Here is a 20,672-nt window from a genome sequence, read left to right as displayed (position 1 = left end):
TGCGTTGTGTTTATTTAAAGAAGACAAGGAGTTTCTGGACGATTGGACATTTTATTTCCTGTGTGGGAACATAACAGGTTTGCATCAGTGCAATCGGTTCAGCTTCGCACAGCACACTCTGATGCAGCTTTCACAGACTGGAAACTGCACTACCTAAAAAAAATGTCAGGAGCCGCCACTGTCGGGAAACAAGCCGTTTCCCGATGACCAATACTAAAAGGCAAGGCATCTTTATTTATAAAGCGCATTTTATACCACGGGCAACTCAATGTGCTTTACATAAAGACAAGGCATTTAAAAGAACAGAAAAACAAGCAATTTAAAGAGAAATAAAAAAAATAGAATAAAAATTAAAACAAGGAGAAAGGAGAAACGACTCGTTTTTTTATTTTCAAAATGAAAAATGGAAAAAACAAAAAAAAAGATCTGGTTTTTGTTTTCTGACAGCATGTTTCAAAATGAAAACTTGGAAAAGTTTGACTTTCAAGATTTATTTATGTTCTGTGACTTTTTTTTTTGGTCGTGACCCGGAAGCGATCCTGTCCCCACGCAGCACATCAATGGAAAGATGCTAAATCGTGTTGAGGAATGGATGAGAAACTCAGTGGGGTCACATGGCACTGAAAGGATCGGATTATTGGCTAAACTACAATCAGACTGAGTTATTAAGTGCATGTAGACACCTTAATCTGACTAAGAATAGGATCAGATGGGATTCAGACCCCGAGATAACTGGGTTGAAAGTCACTCTAAACCTGCTTGTAGACGCTGAAGCTCGTGGTGAATCAGACTTTGCGTTCTGCGCATGCTCCAGATGTTTTCCCGGGGTCGTGACCCGGAAGTCAAAGGAGACGATATTCCTGTTGTTGTCGCCGTCAGAAAGAAACAAACAACGCGATGGAGAATGCTCCGTTGGGCATCGAGTTTGTGCAACAAGCAGCTCATCACAGACCAAATGTAGAGGGACGTAGCTTCATCTGGCTCTGCGTTCTCCATCTTTCTCCAATGCCTGAGTTTGTTGTTGTTGTTGGTGGTGAAGAGGTCAACAGGAAGTGGCTCTATTAGCAACAGCTGGAATGGGTACAGCGCCATCTATCATACCGGGGTGTGACACGCTTTGTGCCTCTGATCACATTCATTCACCGCCATATATCCAAGGAGAATTACCCTTGCTCAGCTCAGTCTTATTGTAATTTAGCCAATAATCCGATCCTTTCAGAGCCATGTGACCCCACTGAGTGATTCCATTAGTTCGTTTTTCCCTGATAAAAATCAGCAAACTCGTGCAACGCTATTGTTTTTGCATAAATGTTTCATCCAACTTAAATTTATTCTTCTCTTGTGTTTTACGGACAGGAAGCTGTCCATTTGGTACTTTATTAAAGGGTTAAATTTTTGAAAATAATTGAAAACTTGGTAGTTATGATCAGAACTGAAGTGGAATAAAATATCTATGAAAAAAAAAACAGAGAAAAAATATTAACATATGATGTTTTTAAGTTGTTTTGAAAGGGGACAAAAATGTCCCTTTTCAGAAATGAAGGAGTTTATTTTTAAATCAGGCATAACAAAAAACAAAAAATCCCTAAAAATCAATGCCGCTCAATAATTCCACTTTTCATTCCATATTTTGAAAATATAGCAGTTTTTGTGTTGTTGTTTTTTACAGAAATTGGCGTTTACATCATATAAACCAGTATTGAAAGGGTTAAATTTTTGAAAATAATTGAAAACTTGGTAGTTATGATCAGAACTGAAGTGGAATAAAAGATCTATGAAAAAAAAAACAGAGAAAAAATATTAACATATGATGTTTTTAAGTTGTTTTGAAAGGGGACAAAAATGTCCCTTTTCAGAAATGAAGGAGTTTATTTTTAAATCAGGCATAACAAAAAACAAAAAATCCCTAAAAATCAATGCCGTTAGTAATCATTGACATATCTCCACACATAATTATCCCCGCTCAATAATTCCACTTTTCATTCCATATTTTGAAAATATAGCAGTTTTTGTGTTGTTTTTTTTTTTTTACAGAAATTGGCGTTTACATCATATAAACCAGTATTGAAAGGGTTAAATTTTTGAAAATAATTGAAAACTTGGTAGTTATGATCAGAACTGAAGTGGAATAAAAGATCTATGAAAAAAAAAACAGAGAAAAAATATTAACATGATCTTTTTAAGTTGTTTTGAAAGGGGACAAAAATGTCCCTTTTCAGAAAATAAGTTGTGTTTTAAATCAGGTTTGAGGGTTAAAAACGTGACCAAATGTTTGCTTCACACCAACAACACCTTTCGCCCTGCAGCCTCGGGGATGCAGACGCTGAGTTGGCTGTTGGGGACGACGATGTGGACGCCACGGCCACGGAGACCTACAACGGGGAGTGGAAGAACGACAAGCGGACCGGGTTCGGTGTGAGCCGGCGGTCCGACGGGCTGCAGTACGAGGGGGAGTGGCTCAGCAACAAGCGGCACGGCTACGGCTGCACCACGTTTCCCGACGGCACGAAGGAGGAGGGCAAGTACAAGCAGAACGTCCTGGTGAGCGGCAAGAGGAAGAACCTGATCCCGCTCCGGGCCAGCAAGATCCGGGAGAAGGTGGACCGAGCCGTGGAGGGAGCGCAGAAGGCGGCGGACATCGCCCGGCAGAAGGCTGAGATCGCTCTGTCCAGGTAAGAGCTCCATGTCTGTTTGGTCTTTGGCTCTTTTATTTTGAAGCAACTAGGGCTGGGCAACGATTAAAAGTTTTTAATCTAATTAATCACATGATTTCCATGATTAATCACGATTAATCGCATTTGTACGCAAAATCCAAACATAAATTCAACTATGAACTAACAGAATATTGACTCAAATACCCAAAGTCCTTTAAAAACTTCCTTCAAAGATCACAAAATATTCTGACTTGCTGATTTAAAGGGAAAAAACAATCCCCCATTTAGCTGTAAATACTACAAAGACACCATATGAGATGCTGAAATTAAGACTGGGCAACGATTAAAATGTTTAATCTAATTAATCACATGATTTCCCTGATTAATCACGATTAATCGCATTTGTATGCAGAATCCAAAAATGAATCCGCAAGTAGCGTATAGCTTTTAGCATTTAGTTTTATTTTAAATGTGCTGCCATACAGTGGTGTAGTCTACCTTTTTGAGGTGGGTATACTGTATAGTTGGCCAGTCATAGGCCCGTGGTACCAAACTAGGGGTCGGGACTCGGGACCCCTCGGGACCCCTCGGGACCAATAGTAGCCCCTTAATGCACGCCGTACCTCCAGTGGCGCGCTGTAATAGTCATTGAAAAGTTAAGTACCATAGTACTACAATACTATGACATAACACAGGGCTTTTAATAGTGCACTACGACTTGGTCATTGCCATTCTGGTAACAGCACATTTATAATGCTGTCTTAACGTGTTAAGGGACAAACATGTTTGTGGGGTCGCAGCTTTGCACTTACCTGCCCCTTGCATGCATGAGGGACAGCATAAACTCACTTTGATTGTGTGGACTGTGTGCTGTGTATCTCAGTGGCAATGGGACTCCCTGTGGCACTTAATCTTTGTACTCATCCCTCATAGAGCGAGGCCTAACAGAGTGATTGTTTTAAAGCAGCAGAACACCATCACATCTTTAGACAGGTTGTTTTATATATATATATATATATATATATATATATATATATATATTTATATATATATATACAAGGGCTTTCAGAATTAATTAATTGTAATATATATATATGTGTATTACATTCGTTTATATATGTAATATACATAAAAAAATATATATATACACACACACCCATTTTAGTTTTCCACCTTCCACTCCTATAGGGGGCGCTGTTGTGCGTTAGAGAATCACCGCTTTCAACTAATACAAAGAAGAAGAGTTTCTATGGGACGTTATTGTCAAAACACTGATAGTGAATCCCTGGGAGATTGATTGACTGCCGCAATTTCCGAATGAATGCTATTCTGAAGTGTTGTCGTTGTATTGTTAAATTATAACAAGGCTTCCATGAGAAGTGGTAGTTGATGAAACGTGGCTGTGCTATTCTAAATATTGAAAAATGAATTTTAAGTGGGTATACGGAGCATTTTAGGTAGGTATACGGAAATCCCCCCAAAAAAGAGGTGGGTATACGCCGTATACCTGCGTTCAACGTAGACTACACCACTGCTGCCATATAAATGAAAGTGCCATAACATTTGTTGTGCAAACACACTTTTAACATCAGCATCTTTCTGTAGTTTTTATGTACACTGGAAAAAAAATCTAAATGACCAAGTATATTTGTCTCATTGAGTATCTCATTACACTTGATATAAGACACAACTGCCTAACAAGCACCATTTCAGATATAGGGACTTGATTTAAGGCAATACATCTTGAATATCTTGTTAAGTGAAATCTTGACAAGCCGATTTTCACTAGTTCCATTGGCAGATTTTACTGCTTATTTCAAGCAAAAACGTCTTTTATTTGCTGTGTTTTTACTTATTTTTGGAGGGGCATTTTTTCCAGTGTAGAAGCCTCGCTCCACTGTCTGTTTCCTTGAATGACTTGCTGCTATCAGTTGTGTGTTTTGCCTTTAAGTGATATTTTAGACTGGAACTACTACGCTGAGAAGACAATTCAACTTGGCAGTGTTTACAGGAGATTTTTTTAAAATTTATTTTGAAATACGTGCTTTTATGTTGAAACCAGTAAAACAGGAAGTAGCGCCGGTTAGCTCCGTTAGCTTCACACCTGTAGCGGTGATGTTACCTGCTGGTTTATTTTTATTTTATTCCTCCTTGCTTTGTGTTGTTTGCTGTAACTGTGTGAATGTGATGCATTCAACAGACTTTTACAATAATAAAACCTGCGTTAATGCGCGATAAAATATTTATCAGCATTAAATAATTAACAAGTTAACGCGATAATAACGAGTTAACTCGCCCAGCCCGAGAAGTAACATGTGCTGTCAGCTGTTGGTCACCTGAAGCTGTCCAAGCTGAGCAGGAGAAAGTAAACTCTATATTTTTTTACATTATACATCATTATTTATTGATGCTGCTTCTGATGAGAGGTGTAAGGTTGGCCTTTGAAGGCTGCTGTCAATCAAAGGGACCAGACCAGGCCATTTTCAATCCTAAATAATTAATATGGATTTTTTTTTTCTTTTAATTTGTTTAAAACATATTTAGTCTTACTGTTACAGAGCAAGTGCACTCCCAAGAAACAGCAAATTGCTTCTTTATTGATCGAGCAAACACACAACATCTTGATAAGTGAGTATTTTTCTTAATAGAAATTCAATTCTTTAGAAGCTGAACTAACAGAGTATTGACTCAAATAACCAAAGTCCTTTAAAAACTTCCTTCAAAGATCACAAAATATTCTGTCTTGCTGATTTAAAGGGAAAATTCATGAAAACAATCCCCCATTTAGCTGTAAATACTACAAAGACACCATGTGAGATGCTGAAATTAAAGCTGGGCAACGATTAAAATCTAATCTAATTAATCGCATGATTTCCCTGATTAATCGTGATTAATCGCATTTGTACGCAGAATCCAAAAATGAATCCAAAAGTAGTGTATAGCTTTTAGCATTTAGTTTTTAGTTTTATTTTAAATGTGCTGCCATATGAATGAAAGTGCCATAACATTTGTTGTGCAAACACACTTTTAACATCAGCATCTTTCTGTAGTTTTTATGTAGAAGCCTCGCTCCACTGTCTGTTTCCTTGAATGACTTGCTGCTATCAGTTGTGTGTTTTGCCTTTAAGTGATATTTTAGACTGGAACTACTACGCTGAGAAGACAATTCAACTTGGCAGTGTTTACAGATGACTTTGGTTCTGTCGACGCCGCCGTCTGGAAGAACTTTAAAATGAAAATGGCCGAGTAAAAGTTCCGTACCCTTCTCCATGTTTGGTGGATCCGCCGAATACTTTGGCTGTGTTTGAAACCGCATACTTCTCCTACTACTCCTACTAACTTTTGAGTTAGTATGCGAGTTTGAGTAAGCGAGAAGTTCCCGGTTGCATACTAGATTCTCTGAAATGTTGGGTATGCATCATGAGGTTACTACTCATACTCAAACTACCCAAGATGCAACGTAACGTGACGTCGCCGATCGTCATTTCCTGTCAAAACGGCAGTTTCAAGCTAGCTACAACGAGGGTAGGTTCACTTCCTGTTTTCAAAACAAAAGCACCAATTGTATGGTAATGGCTTTCCCTATGATAAAAGGCAACGGGTATTTTATTTTGTGAGAATAACCGGAAGTGCGTTGCTCACTGCGGCTAGCTTTAGTAGCGCCGAATTCGTGGGAACAAAATTGTAAATAGCCGTATTTTGTCAGGTTTTCAACACGTTGGGGATCTAAACGACTACTTTCTCACCTGAAAATGTTTCATCCATCATCTTCCGCTTGTCCGGGGATCGGGTCGCGGGGGCAGCATTTTGAGCAGAGAGACCCAGACGTCCCTGTCCCCGGCCACTTCCTCCAGCTCTTCTGGGGGGACCCCGAGGCGTTCCTAGGCCAGCCGAGAAACATAGTCTCTCCAACGTGTCCTGGGTCTTCCCCGGGGCCTCCTCCCAGTGGGACGGGCCCGGAACACCTCACCAGGGAGGCGTCCAGGAGGCATCCTAACCGTTGAAAATGTTTCAAATGTTGCTAAAGTTTACAGAGTTTAGAGCTTAAGCGAAATCAGCTTCAGGCCGGCTGATTTCGGCTCGGGCAGGAGCGAAATGCATTGTGGGTAAACGCTCTGTATACCGTCTGATCGATGAGTATGCAGTATGCGGTTTCGAACACAGCCTTTCTTTTCTGGTTCCACAGCAGACAGCAACAGACTTTTACAAAATAAAAGCCTGTGAGCAACAGACTTTTACAATAATAAAATAATTAACTAGAAATGCACTCAGAGAGTGCAGACCTCCGCCAAGGTAGCTTTGTCGCCACCTTGTGGCAGGTCGCAAGATTGCAGCACGAGAACAGACAAACATCCAGACCAACAGACTCGGGCGATCACATAACCTCCTGGGCGGAGGTAATAAACCGGGGTGGTTTGTGGTGTAGTAGGTTGAGCAGGTGCCCCATGTACAGAGGCTATAGTCCTCGCTGCAGCTGGCCCCGGTTCGAGTCCCGCATCAGACGGCCCTGTGCTGCATGTCGTTCCCCCTCTCTCTGCCCCCTGCTTCCTGCCTCTCTGAACTTTCCATTAAAGGCACAAAAGCCCTCAAAATTAAAAAAAAAAATACAATAAAACATGCGTTAATGCGCGATAAAATATTTATCGGCGTTAAACAATTAATGCGTTAACGCGATTAAAAACGAGTTAACTCGCCCAGCCTTAGCTGAAATGAATGAATTTTATTGTTCTTAAAGCCATATATATATGCAGATTTCAGCTTGAGACCAGCAACACGTTTCAGTGTTCAGGCCCCCGAGGCAGAACTGTGTTGGAAACACACGTGATTCTGCAGTGGAAACGCTTCTAAAAACAACCGAATTTAATTTGAAACTTATAAAATTTGGCAGAGAAGCACTGAAAATCAGAGATGGGGACTCAAGTCACTGTGACTTGGACTCAAGTCGACTCGAGTCGCTGTTTTGATGACTTGTGACTTGACTTGACAAAAAATAAAAGACTTGAGACTCTACTCGGACTTGGAAGTTAAAGACTCGGCACTTGACTTGAGACACTTGAGACACGATGACTTGAATGACTTGAGTGTTAAGCATCTAGCATAACTTCGAACTTTGTTCGTCATTTAAAGATCCATTCTGACCAGTAACTGCTTGTCAAATTAGCTAATATTATCCTGTTAGCCTAGCCGGTAGTTAGCTAACGTTAGCTTGATATGATACGGGGTGGACAGGTTGGACACATTGGCCAATGATGTTTACTGACAGTTACTTATATCTTTGTGTTTTCACTTTATTAAGATCAGATTCTGCAGGTAAAATTGCAAAAATAAGGTGACTTTACTTGCCCAAGAAAAAATTACTTGAGACTTGCACATGTGTGACTTGGTCCCATCTCTGCTGAAAATACACCAAGCTGTTAGATTACTCATAAACGGTGGCAAAGATTGAAGGTAAAATCTGTTGAACAGCATTGGGTCGGATGGGACTCAAACTTGGCTCTTTTGCATAACAACTGTGCAGTATCACATTTATGACAGTTACAGTTTTTGAAGGCAGGCCGAGCATATAATGAGTTTGCAGCCGAGACTGCGGTTTGATTTCACACTCTGTGGCCAAAGAGAGTTGATCCCAGCTTTTATGCTAAATAAGAGCAGCAGGGTTCCTTTGCCTGCCTGTACCTTCGTGTGTCTTCACTGTGCGCTTAACACTACATCAGCAAGTTTAGCCGCAGTGCTACGTTGTTCCAAACACAGGCTAATACTCTTCATCTCACAGGGACTCATTAAATATCATCCGGCGTCAGCAATGTTTCTGCTCCTTCTCCAGCAGCGTACGTATAAAACAGCAATATTAGCCTCTGAGCTGACGCTGTTGTTTCACAGGGAGGTTACAGGACTTTCACTCATGTTAATGCCGCAGCTTCATGTGCTTTGATTAGCAAATGATCATCCCCACCCTTCCCTCACATCTGTTAAAGTCCACCCCCAGGACAAGAGTGTGCTGACCCTACACGCTTTTGCATGGCTGTGGTCCACGTTGTAATTTAGATCGATGACAGATTAAGAGCAGGATTAAGGTTAACGTGAAATTAGAGTTAAGGGGGTTACGGCACACTGTCTGGAGCTCTTAAAGCTCTGATGAAGCTGCTGTGCAGGAAGGAAACGAGAGTCGGCTCTCATTATAAATGCTGATTTAACTTGAGCATTGAGCAGATCAGAGTTTGGAATGTTAATGTGCCGCCGGACCTTCTTCACAGCAGCCAGGAGCCTCAGACAGAAGTACCAAGGAACAAACTCACAGCACATATCCATTAGCTGTCCTGAGACCAGGAGACGTGGATGCATCCTGGACCTCGTTGTTTCAAGGAAGAAACTGTAGCTCTGGCTTCATCAGAGCCGCTGTTTTTTAAGAGGCTTTGAACAGAAAGGATATAAGTGTCAGGCTCAAGGTTTTTTTTTTACTAAGGCTGTGTTCGAAACCGCCTACCTCTCCTACTACTCCTACTAACTTTAACTTTTTTTAAGTTCCCGGATGCATACTAGATTCTCTGAAATGTTGGGTATGCATCATGAGGTCACTACTCATACTCAAACTACCCAAGATGCAACGTAACGTGACGTCGCCGATCGTCATTTCCTGCCAAAACGGCAGTTTCAAGCTAGCTACAACGAGGGTAGGTTCACTTCCTGTTTTCAAAACAAAAGCACCAATTGTATGGTAATGGCTTTCCCTATGATAAAAGGCAACGGGTATTTTATTTTCTGAAAATAACAGGAAGTGCGTTGCTCACTGCGGTTAGCTTTAGTAGCGCCGAATTCGTGGGAACAAAATTGTAAATAGCCGGTATTTTGGCAAGTTTTCAACACGTTGGGGATCTAAACGACTACTTTCTCACCTGAAAATGTTTCAAATGTTGCTAAAGTTTACAGAGTTTAGAGCTTAAGAGAAATCAGCTTCAGGCCGGCTGATTTCGGCTCGGGCAGGAGCGAAATGCATTGTGGGTAAACGCTCTGCATACTGTCTGATCGATGTGTATGTAGTATATAGTATGCGGTTTCGAACACAGCCTAAGTCCCAGTTATTCTACATCCTCTAACAGGCAACTTGCCTCAACCATTTCTAAAGGGACAGTTCGCCTCTTTTGACATGAAGCTGTGTAACATCCCATATCAGCAACATCATTTCTGAACATCTTCTTACCCCCTGCTGCGTCCTGTGAGCAGAGTTCCAGCCTCGTTTTGGTGTTGATGAAGGTAGTCCGGCTAGTTGGCTGGGGTTTAAAAAATAAAGCGTTTTGCTTCTCAAAACAATATGCGTTCAACAGAGTAATACATTTGCATCACAAAATCGTTCTCCAGGAAAAAGTCAGACCTCATAATCGCTTGGCTCTATTTTCTCTCCCTTCGTATCACTGCCTGCTGTGCAGACCGAGCAGCAAACACCGTAACAGGCGCGGCTGTCAGCAGGCGGCGGCAGGCAGTGATACGAAGGGAGAGAAAATAGGGCCAAGCGATTGTGAGGCCTGACATTTTGGTGCTTTTTCTTTTTATATACCACCTTAAAAAAGGTCCAGACTGAATTTATGTAAATTAAATGTGGACAACAGTATCCCAAAAAGGCTAAAGACTCTTTAAAACACAGTTTTGGGTTTGTGAAACCTTTATTCTGTTTGTGGAATTACAAAAAAGGGAGAATGCTCCGTTGGGCATCGAGTTTGTGCAACAAGCAGCTCATCACAGACCAAATGTAGAGGGACGTAGCTTCATCTTGCTCTGCGTTCTCCATCTTTCTCCAATGCCTGAGTTTGTTGTTGTTGTTGTTGTTGAAGAGGTCAACAGGAAGTGGCTCTATTAGCAACAGCTGGAATGGGTACAGCGCCACCTATCATACCGGGGTATGACACGCTTTGTGCCTCTGATCCCATTCATTCACCGCCATATATCCAAGGAGAATTACCCTCGCTCAACTCATTCTTATTGTAATTTAGCCAATAATCCGATCCTTTCAGTGCCATGTGACCCCACTGACAGAAAGGCCCCAGACGGGAGTTGAACCTGGAACCTTCTGGCTGTGAGGCGGCGGTGCTGAGCACCACACCATGCAGCACGATGGCGTTAAATCAATGAGTTAAATAATGTATTCTCTGCTCAGTTAGTTATGTTGTCCCTCTGGGATCTGGGCTGGGACCAATTCTATTCTATACAAACTTGCTTTGGGGGAACACCATCAGGACACATGGCATGCTTCTCAATTGTTATGCTAATATCCTCCAGTTCTGTGGATCTATGAAGCCTGAGGAAGTTAATCAGCAACTGGAACTGCATGGCTGTCTTGGAGACATAAATACCTGGATGACCTGTAATTTTTTCTACTTTTGAAGTCACTTAAAACCAAAGTCACTGTTTTGGGCCCTTAGAGATTCACTACACACACATATAGTTTTAGGGGATGGAATCACCTTGGCTTCAGACAATGACACACAGGAATAAGATATCCATCATGTCTGAAACAACTCCTGACGGACTCAGCTGAGCAGTGGCAGGACACCTTCAGTCGCCTCTGTGCCTGCAGTGAGGCGTAGCAGGACGAGCGTTCATCGACTGAGGAAACGGTAGCAAAGCAACGAGCTGTGCAAAAGGACCTTTTCACCCCTTACACCCCTGCCGTGCTCTCAGATCTGCAGACCAACTGTTGCTCGCTGTCCACAACGGCTTATAGTGGGTTGGATTGATCTCTTTCTTTAAACAAAGCTTCATGCCATATGAATAAAACTCGTTATTTTTCAGATTAACCTGGAACTGTGGGCCATCGCAGATGCACGGGCGCAGAAGCCTTGAACTTTACAGTCGGTGTAGCAGCTATAAGCCAGATGTTTGTCATAAAAAAAGCTAAGTATTGAAAGTTGGACTCTGGTTTGGGACCTTTTAACCCATCAAACCTCCCTTGCTGTGCTTTTCTGTCTGTGTCCAACAGAGATATTATTAGCAGATAATGGATGGGTGAAACTAATGGCAGCAGAAAGTGAAGCTGGAACAGGAGGAAAAATCAAGGATTCATTCAGCTAAATCGGTTTCTTATTAATCCTGTGGAGATTTAACCCGTCACTTTTCTAAGAGTGTTCATACTCAGGGTGTTCAGCTAAAACACCAGCATAACCATTCAAGAACACAGATACTTTCCTCGTGCTCATCTGTTTAAAGGGATAGTTCGCCTCTTTTGACATGAAGCTGTGTAACATCCCATATCAGCAACATCATTTATGAACATCTTCTTACCCCCTGCTGCGTCCTGTGAGCAGAGTTCCAGCCTCGTTTTGGTGTTGATGAAGGTAGTCCGGCTAGCTGGCTGGGGTTTAAAAAATAAAGCGTTTTGCTTCTCAAAACAATATGCGTTCAAAAGAGTAATACATGTGCATCATAAAATCGTTCTCCAGGAAAAAGTCAGACCTCACAATCGCTTGGCCCTATTTTCTCTCCCTTCGTATCACTGCCTGCTGTGTAGACCGAAGTGCAGACCGAGCAGCAAACACCGTAACAGGCGCGGCTGTCGGCAGGCGGCAGCAGGCAGTGATACGAAGGGAGAGAAAATAGGGCCAAGCGATTGTGAGGTCTGACTTTTTCCTGGAGAACCATTTTGTGATGCAAATGTATTACTCTTTTGAACGCATATTGTTTTGAGAAGCAAAACGCTTTATTTTTTAAACCCCAGCCAACTAGCCGGACTACCTTCATCAACACCAAAACGAGGCTGGAACTCTGCTCACAGGACGCAGCAGGGGGTAAGAAGATGTTCAGAAATGATGTTGCTGATATGGGATGTCATACAGCTTCATTTCAAAAGGGGCGAACTATCCCTTTAACAAGAGTTGTGTTTGAGCAGTTTGAGAAGCAGGTAAAGTGCGTTCCAGCTGCACCTCTTTCAGGTTGTCTGTCCAACGGTCGCAGAGCTGCAGCAGTCTGAGAAGGTGAATGGAGCAGCTGTCTTAAAGAGGATTAGCTTTACTATCTGATTAGCAGATGACCTTGGAACAGATCAGTAACGAGTTGCATTCTGACCTCCTGCTCATGCCTACAGAACGGGTTTGCGTGTGTTCAGGTGCAGACGGCCTGACTTCATTCAGTGTAAAGGTGGAAATAATGAGACGAGACTCAAAACATTAACAGACAGCAGGAGACATGGAAAAGTGAAATAATGGTGGCAGACGGCTCGGAGAAGTTGAACTGGCCTCTAACGCACACACCCACCCACACACACAAACCTCCTGCTTATAAGCTTACTGGTGTGGTGTGTGAATGCAGCTGCTGAACATGTTTGTGTACATGCAAGATGAGCCGAATAAGTAAAAAAGCAATCCTCTTAGTCCAGATGACGGTCCTCTGCTGAGGCAGTGCGACCACAGCAGCTAACTCGGCTCACGCTGCTAATAAGTCAGAACAAGGACGGACAGATTAAAGGTAAAGAAGACATCAGCCACTCCGTTTCTCAGAGCGTTCTGTAGCTTTTTACAGCCGCCAGAGCTCCGAAGGGAGCACAGAACAGTCCCAGCCTCCTGGTGACGGAAACACTTTAGTTAAAGGGACAGTTCGCCTCTTTTGGCATGAAGCTGTATGACTTCCCATATTAGCAACATCATTCATGAACATTTTCTTTCCCCCTGCTGCGTCCTGTGAGCAGAGTTCCGGTGAAGGTGCCAGATCAGCTCGGGTTCCATCGTCGTCCGATTACGTCACACAATATGGCTGTACGCTTGAATGGGAGTACATTGTGATTGGCTGTACGTTGGACAGTTGTGATTGGCTGTAGTAGCCATAGTAACTAATTTTCAGTTTTGTGTATCGTTTGTGTGCTGAGCAGCAATAACCTCTTTGACTATATGCGTGTGGACTCCTGCATATAAATGTACATAAAACTTGTAAAACTTGTTCTGTTAGATATGTGTGTACATACTTACACTATATATATATATATATATATATATATATATATATATATATATATACACAGTCTAGGTAAATAAGACAAATACCCACACTGAAAAACTAGCATAAAGGGGAACTGCGGTATTTTCAACATTAAGCCTCTTTTCTGAGTCGTCTGCAATGTTTTAGAACCCCCCTCACCGCTTTTTTGATGTTTACTGCTGTCTCCGGTATTTGCCTAATTTTGATTCTTCTCAACCTGCTTCAGAATGGCAAGTCATGCGCATGTCCAAAAAGGTCCGTAAAAGCACCATAAACGTCCGTTTTAAAAATCATCAACTCACCGGAGTGGTTACCGGTGTGCACTGGTAATCCATATCAAATTTCGTGGCAAAAAGTTGCTTCTGTCGTGTTTTATTTGACATTTTGTCCTGGATGTTCGTTGATATTACTCCGCCACCGCTAAGAAAATAGTGCGAGCATGAACGAGCTGCCAAATAAAACACGACACAAGCAACTTTTCGCCACAAAATTTGATATGAATTACCAGTGCACACCAGTAACCACTCCGGTGAGTTGATGATTTTGAAAACGGACGTTTATTGTGCTTTTACGGAGCTTTTAGGACATGCGCATGACTTAAGGTGAATACCGGAGACAGCAGTAAACATCAAAAAAGCGGTGAGGGGGTTCTAAAACATTGCAGACGACTCAGAAAAGAGGCTTAATGTTGAAAATACCGCAGTTCCCCTTTAAAGAAATGGCATCTATCCATCTCTCTCTGTCGTGAAAGTCGAACGCAACGGAGTTTGTCCGAGCCAATCACAACTGTCCGACATACAGCCAATCGTTTTGTACTCCCATTCAAGCGTACAGCCATATTGTGTGACGTGTTCAGCAGACGACGAAACCCAAGCCGATCTGGTACCTACACCAGCCTCGTTTTGGTGTTGATGAAGGTAGTCCGGCTAGTTGGCTGGGGTTTAAAAAATAAAGCGTTTTGCTTCTCAAAACAATATGCGTTCAACAGAGTAATACATTTGCATCACAAAATGGTTCTCCAGGAAAAAGTCAGACCTCACAATCGCTTGGCCCTATTTTCTCTCCCTTCGTATCACTGCCTGCTGCCGACAGCCGCGCCTGTTACGCTGTTTGCTGCTTGGTCTGCACAGCAGGCAGTGATACGAAGGGAGAGAAAATAGAGCCAAGCGATTGGAGAACGATTTTGTGATGCAAATGTATTACTCTGTTGAACGCATATTGTTCTGAGAAGCAAAACGCTTTATTTTTTAAACCCCAGCCAACTAGCCGGACTACCTTCATCAACACCAAAACGAGGCTGGAACTCTGCTCACAGGACGCAGCAGGGGGTAAGAAGATGTTCAGAAATGATGTTGCTGATATGGGATGTCATACAGCTTCATGTCAAAAGAGGCGAACTATCCCTTTAACTATAACAACTCTTTAAAGGGATACCTCGTAGATCGTTTTTAATCATCCCTTTTTTCTTTCAAAGTCACAGATGTGATCAAAACTCGAGGTGTAGCAGTAACATTCCTTAAAGTCTTCCTTTAACACTCACAGAATTATGCAAACTAGAAATGCTTGATTGTAAGATTTCAGAGATCCACATCAGCAGATGCTTCTTTGTTTTTCACAAGTAATTTCCAGCTTTTCTAACTTCTGATTCCAATCCGATTTATTGACGTCGCTGACCTCGAGCTTCACACTGTTACCAGACGACGGATCCCGTAAGACATCCACCAGCACGATAGTTTGAACCCAAATCTCGTCCCTTTGTCCTACAGATTCTGCGTTTTCAGATTTTAAAGCCTGTTTAGAGACTCGGACAGATGTTCGTAACGTAAGACCTCAGTCTTTGTATGCTGAGAAAGATTGTGCTCAGACATTTAGAGGGCGGGAGCTCATGCATAAAGATGGCCTTGAATTCTTTTTGGGGACAGACTGAGTGTCCTTGTTTAAAGTAGAGTGTCACTCAGGGTGCAGAGCAGAAAAACTCCAACTTATTTCATCATGGCAGCACAAGATATTTCACATCTATATAGATTGATGAGGCACAGCGGAGCATCTGATATTATCACTTAGCATTTATCTAGACTCTGCTATTCATAGAGGTGACGGAGTCGTCTCGAATCAGAACTACGAAGCAAAACGTCTGGAAAGCAAACAGTTTGGAGACAAAAGTAAAAGGAATCCCGCTAATTCATGTCCTGTGACCCAGTGGAAGTGGGTTGTGGTGTATTTGCTGCGTCTTTTTGGGCTGCAGACCTCGGGTTAAGGGTTTTATTTCTCCGATTTACGGCTTCCTGCTGCAGATCGTGCTGTGTGAACGCCAGGTTTTTAGAACCACCTTCTTTGAGGATCCGGGCGAGCTGGTCTGATACTAAATGGTGACGTTGAAACGCAGCAAACTGTTGCAGATGGGTCCAATCGGATCATTATCTAAGCTGTAAAAGTGAGAGGATTTACCCAGCAGGGATTTTAGGAGCCAGTCTGCACCGTTATTCCACCTTTTTTTCCTTCAGGGATTTCATTTTTCTATGTTAAATTTGCCGAACTAATGTCTATAAAAACTCTTTAATACTCAAGTTGAATATCAAATCAAATTTATTTGTATAGCACATTTCATGTACAAAACAATTCAAAGTGCTTCACAGAAAATAAAAGCATTGCAGCAGGGAGTGGAAGGAGCATTACAAATACATAAAATAATATAAAGAGAAACAATTAAAATAATTTAAAAACGAGCAACAGCCCAAATAAATTCAAAGATATCGTGCAGATTTCATGCATAGACACATTGTCAGGTTTTGGGGTTGAGGGTGAAGGTAGGACACGGACTTTCAAAGATAACTGAATTTAAGCTCACAAAAATAACAAAGTTCAAACTAAAAGCGTGGCTGAGCCGGATTCAAAAACATAACTGGGAAAAAACAAACAAAAGATTTTCATGGCATGGAATAATTAAATACTTAGCTTAAGACGAGGAACAAGGGTACAACGGCTAACAAGGCGGGCAGGTCAGGTTGGGACAACAAACAGGTCAGGAATCACTAACAAAGAACCAACAAACAGACAGGGGAGACGAGAGACTAAATGGAGGGCTGGGAGTGAGTGCAGCTGGAGACAGTGACAGACAGGTGAGGGGAATGAACTAATTACCTGAGTGAGGGAAGTGAGGGGAAAAACAACGGCAAAACTAAAAACTCAAAACCAAGACATGAACTGAACACAAAAACATAACTTAAAACATGATACTAAAAACATAAGTCCATGTGCGTGACACACATGAGAAAATAAATGTTTTTAACCCGGATTAACCTGGAATAATTAAAAGAAAATAAAGGGATCACTGAAGGACTACTGTTACGATTTGGTTTGGAACCCAAATGTCTCTTAACTGGAGGTTTATTTAAAAACTGACACCTGAAATATGGCAGATAAGTGATGAAGAGATCTCCAGAGAATATACCGAGGAGACGGTAACGACGAGGATCTGACACTGACCGAGACGAACCGAGGAAGGGGAAACTAATGAGGAAGCGGCTGCAGCTGTGGCAGATGGAGTGGAGAGGACGGGGAAGCTGCGGATACTGCGGACAATGACGAGATCCGAACACAGGACTGAAAGCAGGGATAAAGATAAACTGGGGCGGAGAGTTGATGCCCTGAAACCGCTGCACACGGTTGGAGTTACAGTTCAAAGCGGCGGGCTGCGGTCCTCCGGTTGGTAGCAACGTCCAGGAGAGAGTTGTGGCTGTGGGGAGCCAGACAATGATGCATACCACGAAGAACTGGGATAAATCCAGGGTCAACCAAGCAAGCTTTGGTGCCGTCTGGTGTCAAGGTTCAACATTCTTGTTTTTATTGAGCTTTCATAGAAATATAAAATAGAAAAATACTTTATTCATCCCCCAATGGGGGAAATTCAAATTAGTGATATGACGGTGATATTAATCATGGCCGATCACATCGGGCGTCTAACATGGAGGCTGGAAGAGCTCACAGAGAGTCAGGAGACGCAGGATGGAGCACAGGCCGTACTTCTTGGTTTCATGAAGGAAGGAGAGCAGAGCGCCGCAGACAAAGGAGACCACGTGGAGGTTTAACTTCTTAAACACGCCAAGGTTGTGTCCGTGTCGTATGAGGAAACATTTCAGCCTGACAACATGACAAGGGGCGGAGCTACCGACCACCAAACACCTCCGTCAGATGTGTTCCTATAGAAACCAGAACAGACCCAGCTGAGGAGAAGGAGCTGAAATGGTTCCAGGAACTGAGGGCCGTGGTCCCTAGTTCCAGAGGGCCGTGGTCCCTAGTTCCCGAGGGCCGTGGTCCCAAATTACTGAGGGACGTGGTCCCTAGTTCCCGAGGGCCGTGGTCCCTAGTTCTTGAGGGATGTGGTCCCTAGTTCCCGAGGGCCGTGGTCCCTAGTTCTTGAGGGCCGTGGTCCCTAGTTCCCGAGGGCCGTGGTCCCTAGTTCCCGAGGGCCGTGGTCCCTAGTTCCCGAGGGACGTGGTCCCTAGTTCCCGAGGGCCGTGGTCCCTAGTTCCCGAGGGCCGTGGTCTCTAGTTCTTGAGGGCCGTGGTCCCTAGTTCCCGAGGGCCGTGGTCCCTAGTTCTTGAGGGCCGTGGTCCCTAGTTCCCGAGGGCCGTGGTCCCAAGTTACTGAGGGACGTGGTCCCTAGTTCCTGAGGGCCGTGGTCCCAAGTTACTGAGGGACGTGGTCCCAAGTTACTGAGGGACGTGGTCCCTAGTTCCTGAGGGCCGTGGTCCCAAGTTACTGAGGGACGTGGTCCCAAGTTACTGAGGGACGTGGTCCCTAGTTCCTGAGGGCCGTGGTCCCAAGTTACTCAGGGACGTGGTCCCTAGTTCCCGAGGGCCGTGGTCCCTAGTTCCTGAGGGCCGTGGTCCCTAGTTCCTGAGGGCCGTGGTCCCAAGTTACTCAGGGACGTGGTCCCTAGTTCCTGAGGGCCGTGGTCCCAAGTTACTCAGGGACGTGGTCCCAAGTTACTGAGGGCCGTGGTCCCTAGTTCCCGAGGGCCGTGGTCCCTAGTTCCTGAGGGCCGTGGTCCCAAGTTACTCAGGGACGTGGTCCCTAGTTCCTGAGGGCCGTGGTCCCAAGTTACTCAGGGACGTGGTCCCAAGTTACTGAGGGCCGTGGTCCCTAGTTCCCGAGGGCCGTGGTCCCTAGTTCCCGAGGGCCGTGGTCCCTAGTTCCCGAGGGCCGTGGTCCCTAGTTCCTGAGGGCCGTGGTCCCAAATTACTCAGGGACGTGGTCCCTAGTTCCTGAGGGCCGTGGTCCCAAGTTACTCAGGGACGTGGTCCCAAGTTACTGAGGGCCGTGGTCCCTAGTTCCCGAGGGCCGTGGTCCCTAGTTCCCGAGGGCCGTGGTCCCTAGTTACTGAGGGACGTGGTCCCTAGTTCCTGAGGGCCGTGGTCCCAAGTTACTCAGGGACGTGGTCCCTAGTTCTTGAGGGCCGTGGTCCCTAGTTCCCGAGGGCCGTGGTCCCAAGTTACTCAGGGACGTGGTCCCTAGTTCTTGAGGGCCGTGGTCCCTAGTTCCCGAGGGCCGTGGTCCCTAGTTCCTGAGGGCCGTGGTCCCAAGTTACTCAGGGACGTGGTCCCTAGTTCCTGAGGGCCGTGGTCCCAAGTTACTCAGGGACGTGGTCCCAAGTTACTGAGGGCCGTGGTCCCTAGTTCCCGAGGGCCGTGGTCCCTAGTTCCCGAGGGCCGTGGTCCCTAGTTACTGAGGGACGTGGTCCCTAGTTCCTGAGGGCCGTGGTCCCAAGTTACTCAGGGACGTGGTCCCTAGTTCTTGAGGGCCGTGGTCCCTAGTTCCCGAGGGCCGTGGTCCCTAGTTCCCGAGGGCCGTGGTCTGTAGTTCCTTTATGTCAGAATGCGGGAAAAAAACGGCCCCGCAGGTTATAGGAACTGAAGAAGGTTCCTACAGTGTGAATACGGCTCAAGCTGTGCCGCGAGCACACATGGAGGACGAGTGAACTAGCTTAAGAATTTGGTCCCACCGCGGTCTGATGTTGGTACCCTGAACTCATCCAGCTGGTCCAGTCCAGAGTCCAGACTAAACATGGAGAAGCAGCATTTAGCTGTTATGCTGCAAACAAGTGGAACAAACTGCCAGTGGAGATTAAACTTTAACCAAATGGAGACATTTTTAAATCCAGGTTAAAAACATTTCTGTTTTCATGTGTCTATGCATGAAATCTGCACGATATCTTTGAACTTATCTGGACTGTTGCTTGTTTTTAAATTCATTTAAATGATTTTATTTGTTCCTCTTTATGTTCTTTTATGTATTTTGAATGCTTCTTCCACTCCCTGCTGCAATGCTTTTATTTTATGTGAAGCACTTTGAATTGTTTTGTTCATGAAATGTGCTAGAGATAAATTGGATTTGATTTGATCTTAGATCAGCTCTTTGAAACAGAAGCAGCAGAAAGTTCTCAGCACACTGCAGAAGTCCTCAAAGTGTGTGTGTGTGTGTGGGGGGGGGGTTTGCTCAGTGCAGACGGGGCAGGTAGGGGTTGCAGGTTTATAGTTTTCCAGTACAGATCAAACCTTCCGCTCCAGTTGGACCTAACTGTACGTACAGTTGTAGCTCGGCTGCTTCACGCACACGTGCACCCACAGAAATGTCTGACCCAGATTCAGCACGGCCTCTGTTTGTGTGCACGTCCCAGGGCAGCAGGGTATTTCCTTGTGGAACACCGGGAGAAACCCTGAGAGGTGAAACAGTCACCGGATAATTGCTGCAATTTAAAAAAAACTGGTTCAAGGATGAGCTGGAATGTTTGGCGTGTTACTAACGCTGCTCAGAGGCTCAAGGTCAAAGGTGAGGCTTGTCTCTGGAGCTGATTCCCACAGCTGGGGGGAAATCTGCTGTCCACGAGCCTGATGTGATACCAGGCTGATGTGCCCTCATTACTGATGTAACTGATGTGTCATCGGGCTACCTGTGATTAGTTAGAACCAGATAAATACACCAGTGACTCACTGTGCTTTGTGGATGGAGACACTCCTGCGACCTCATTTCATCAGCCACCCTAAAGCCCAAACACAC

The 20,672-nt window shown here is 44.1% G+C and overlaps 1 protein-coding gene across 1 annotated transcript in view; it reads left to right on the top strand.

Annotated features, from left to right (window-relative positions):
- jph3b (junctophilin 3b) overlaps positions 1–20,672 on the top strand; it is a 117,093-nt gene that overhangs the window by 55,780 nt on the left and 40,641 nt on the right. Inside the window, exon 3 of the mRNA XM_075470718.1 lies at positions 2,307–2,672. Coding sequence (XP_075326833.1) covers positions 2,307–2,672 — 366 coding nt within the window. The remainder of the gene's footprint in view (positions 1–2,306; positions 2,673–20,672) is intronic.

Source organism: Odontesthes bonariensis, chromosome 7 (assembly GCF_027942865.1).
Source record: "Odontesthes bonariensis isolate fOdoBon6 chromosome 7, fOdoBon6.hap1, whole genome shotgun sequence".
NCBI classification, from domain to species: domain Eukaryota; kingdom Metazoa; phylum Chordata; class Actinopteri; order Atheriniformes; family Atherinopsidae; genus Odontesthes; species Odontesthes bonariensis.
Note: the sequence above shows the minus strand (reverse complement) of the source record. Positions and strands in the feature narration are given on the sequence as shown.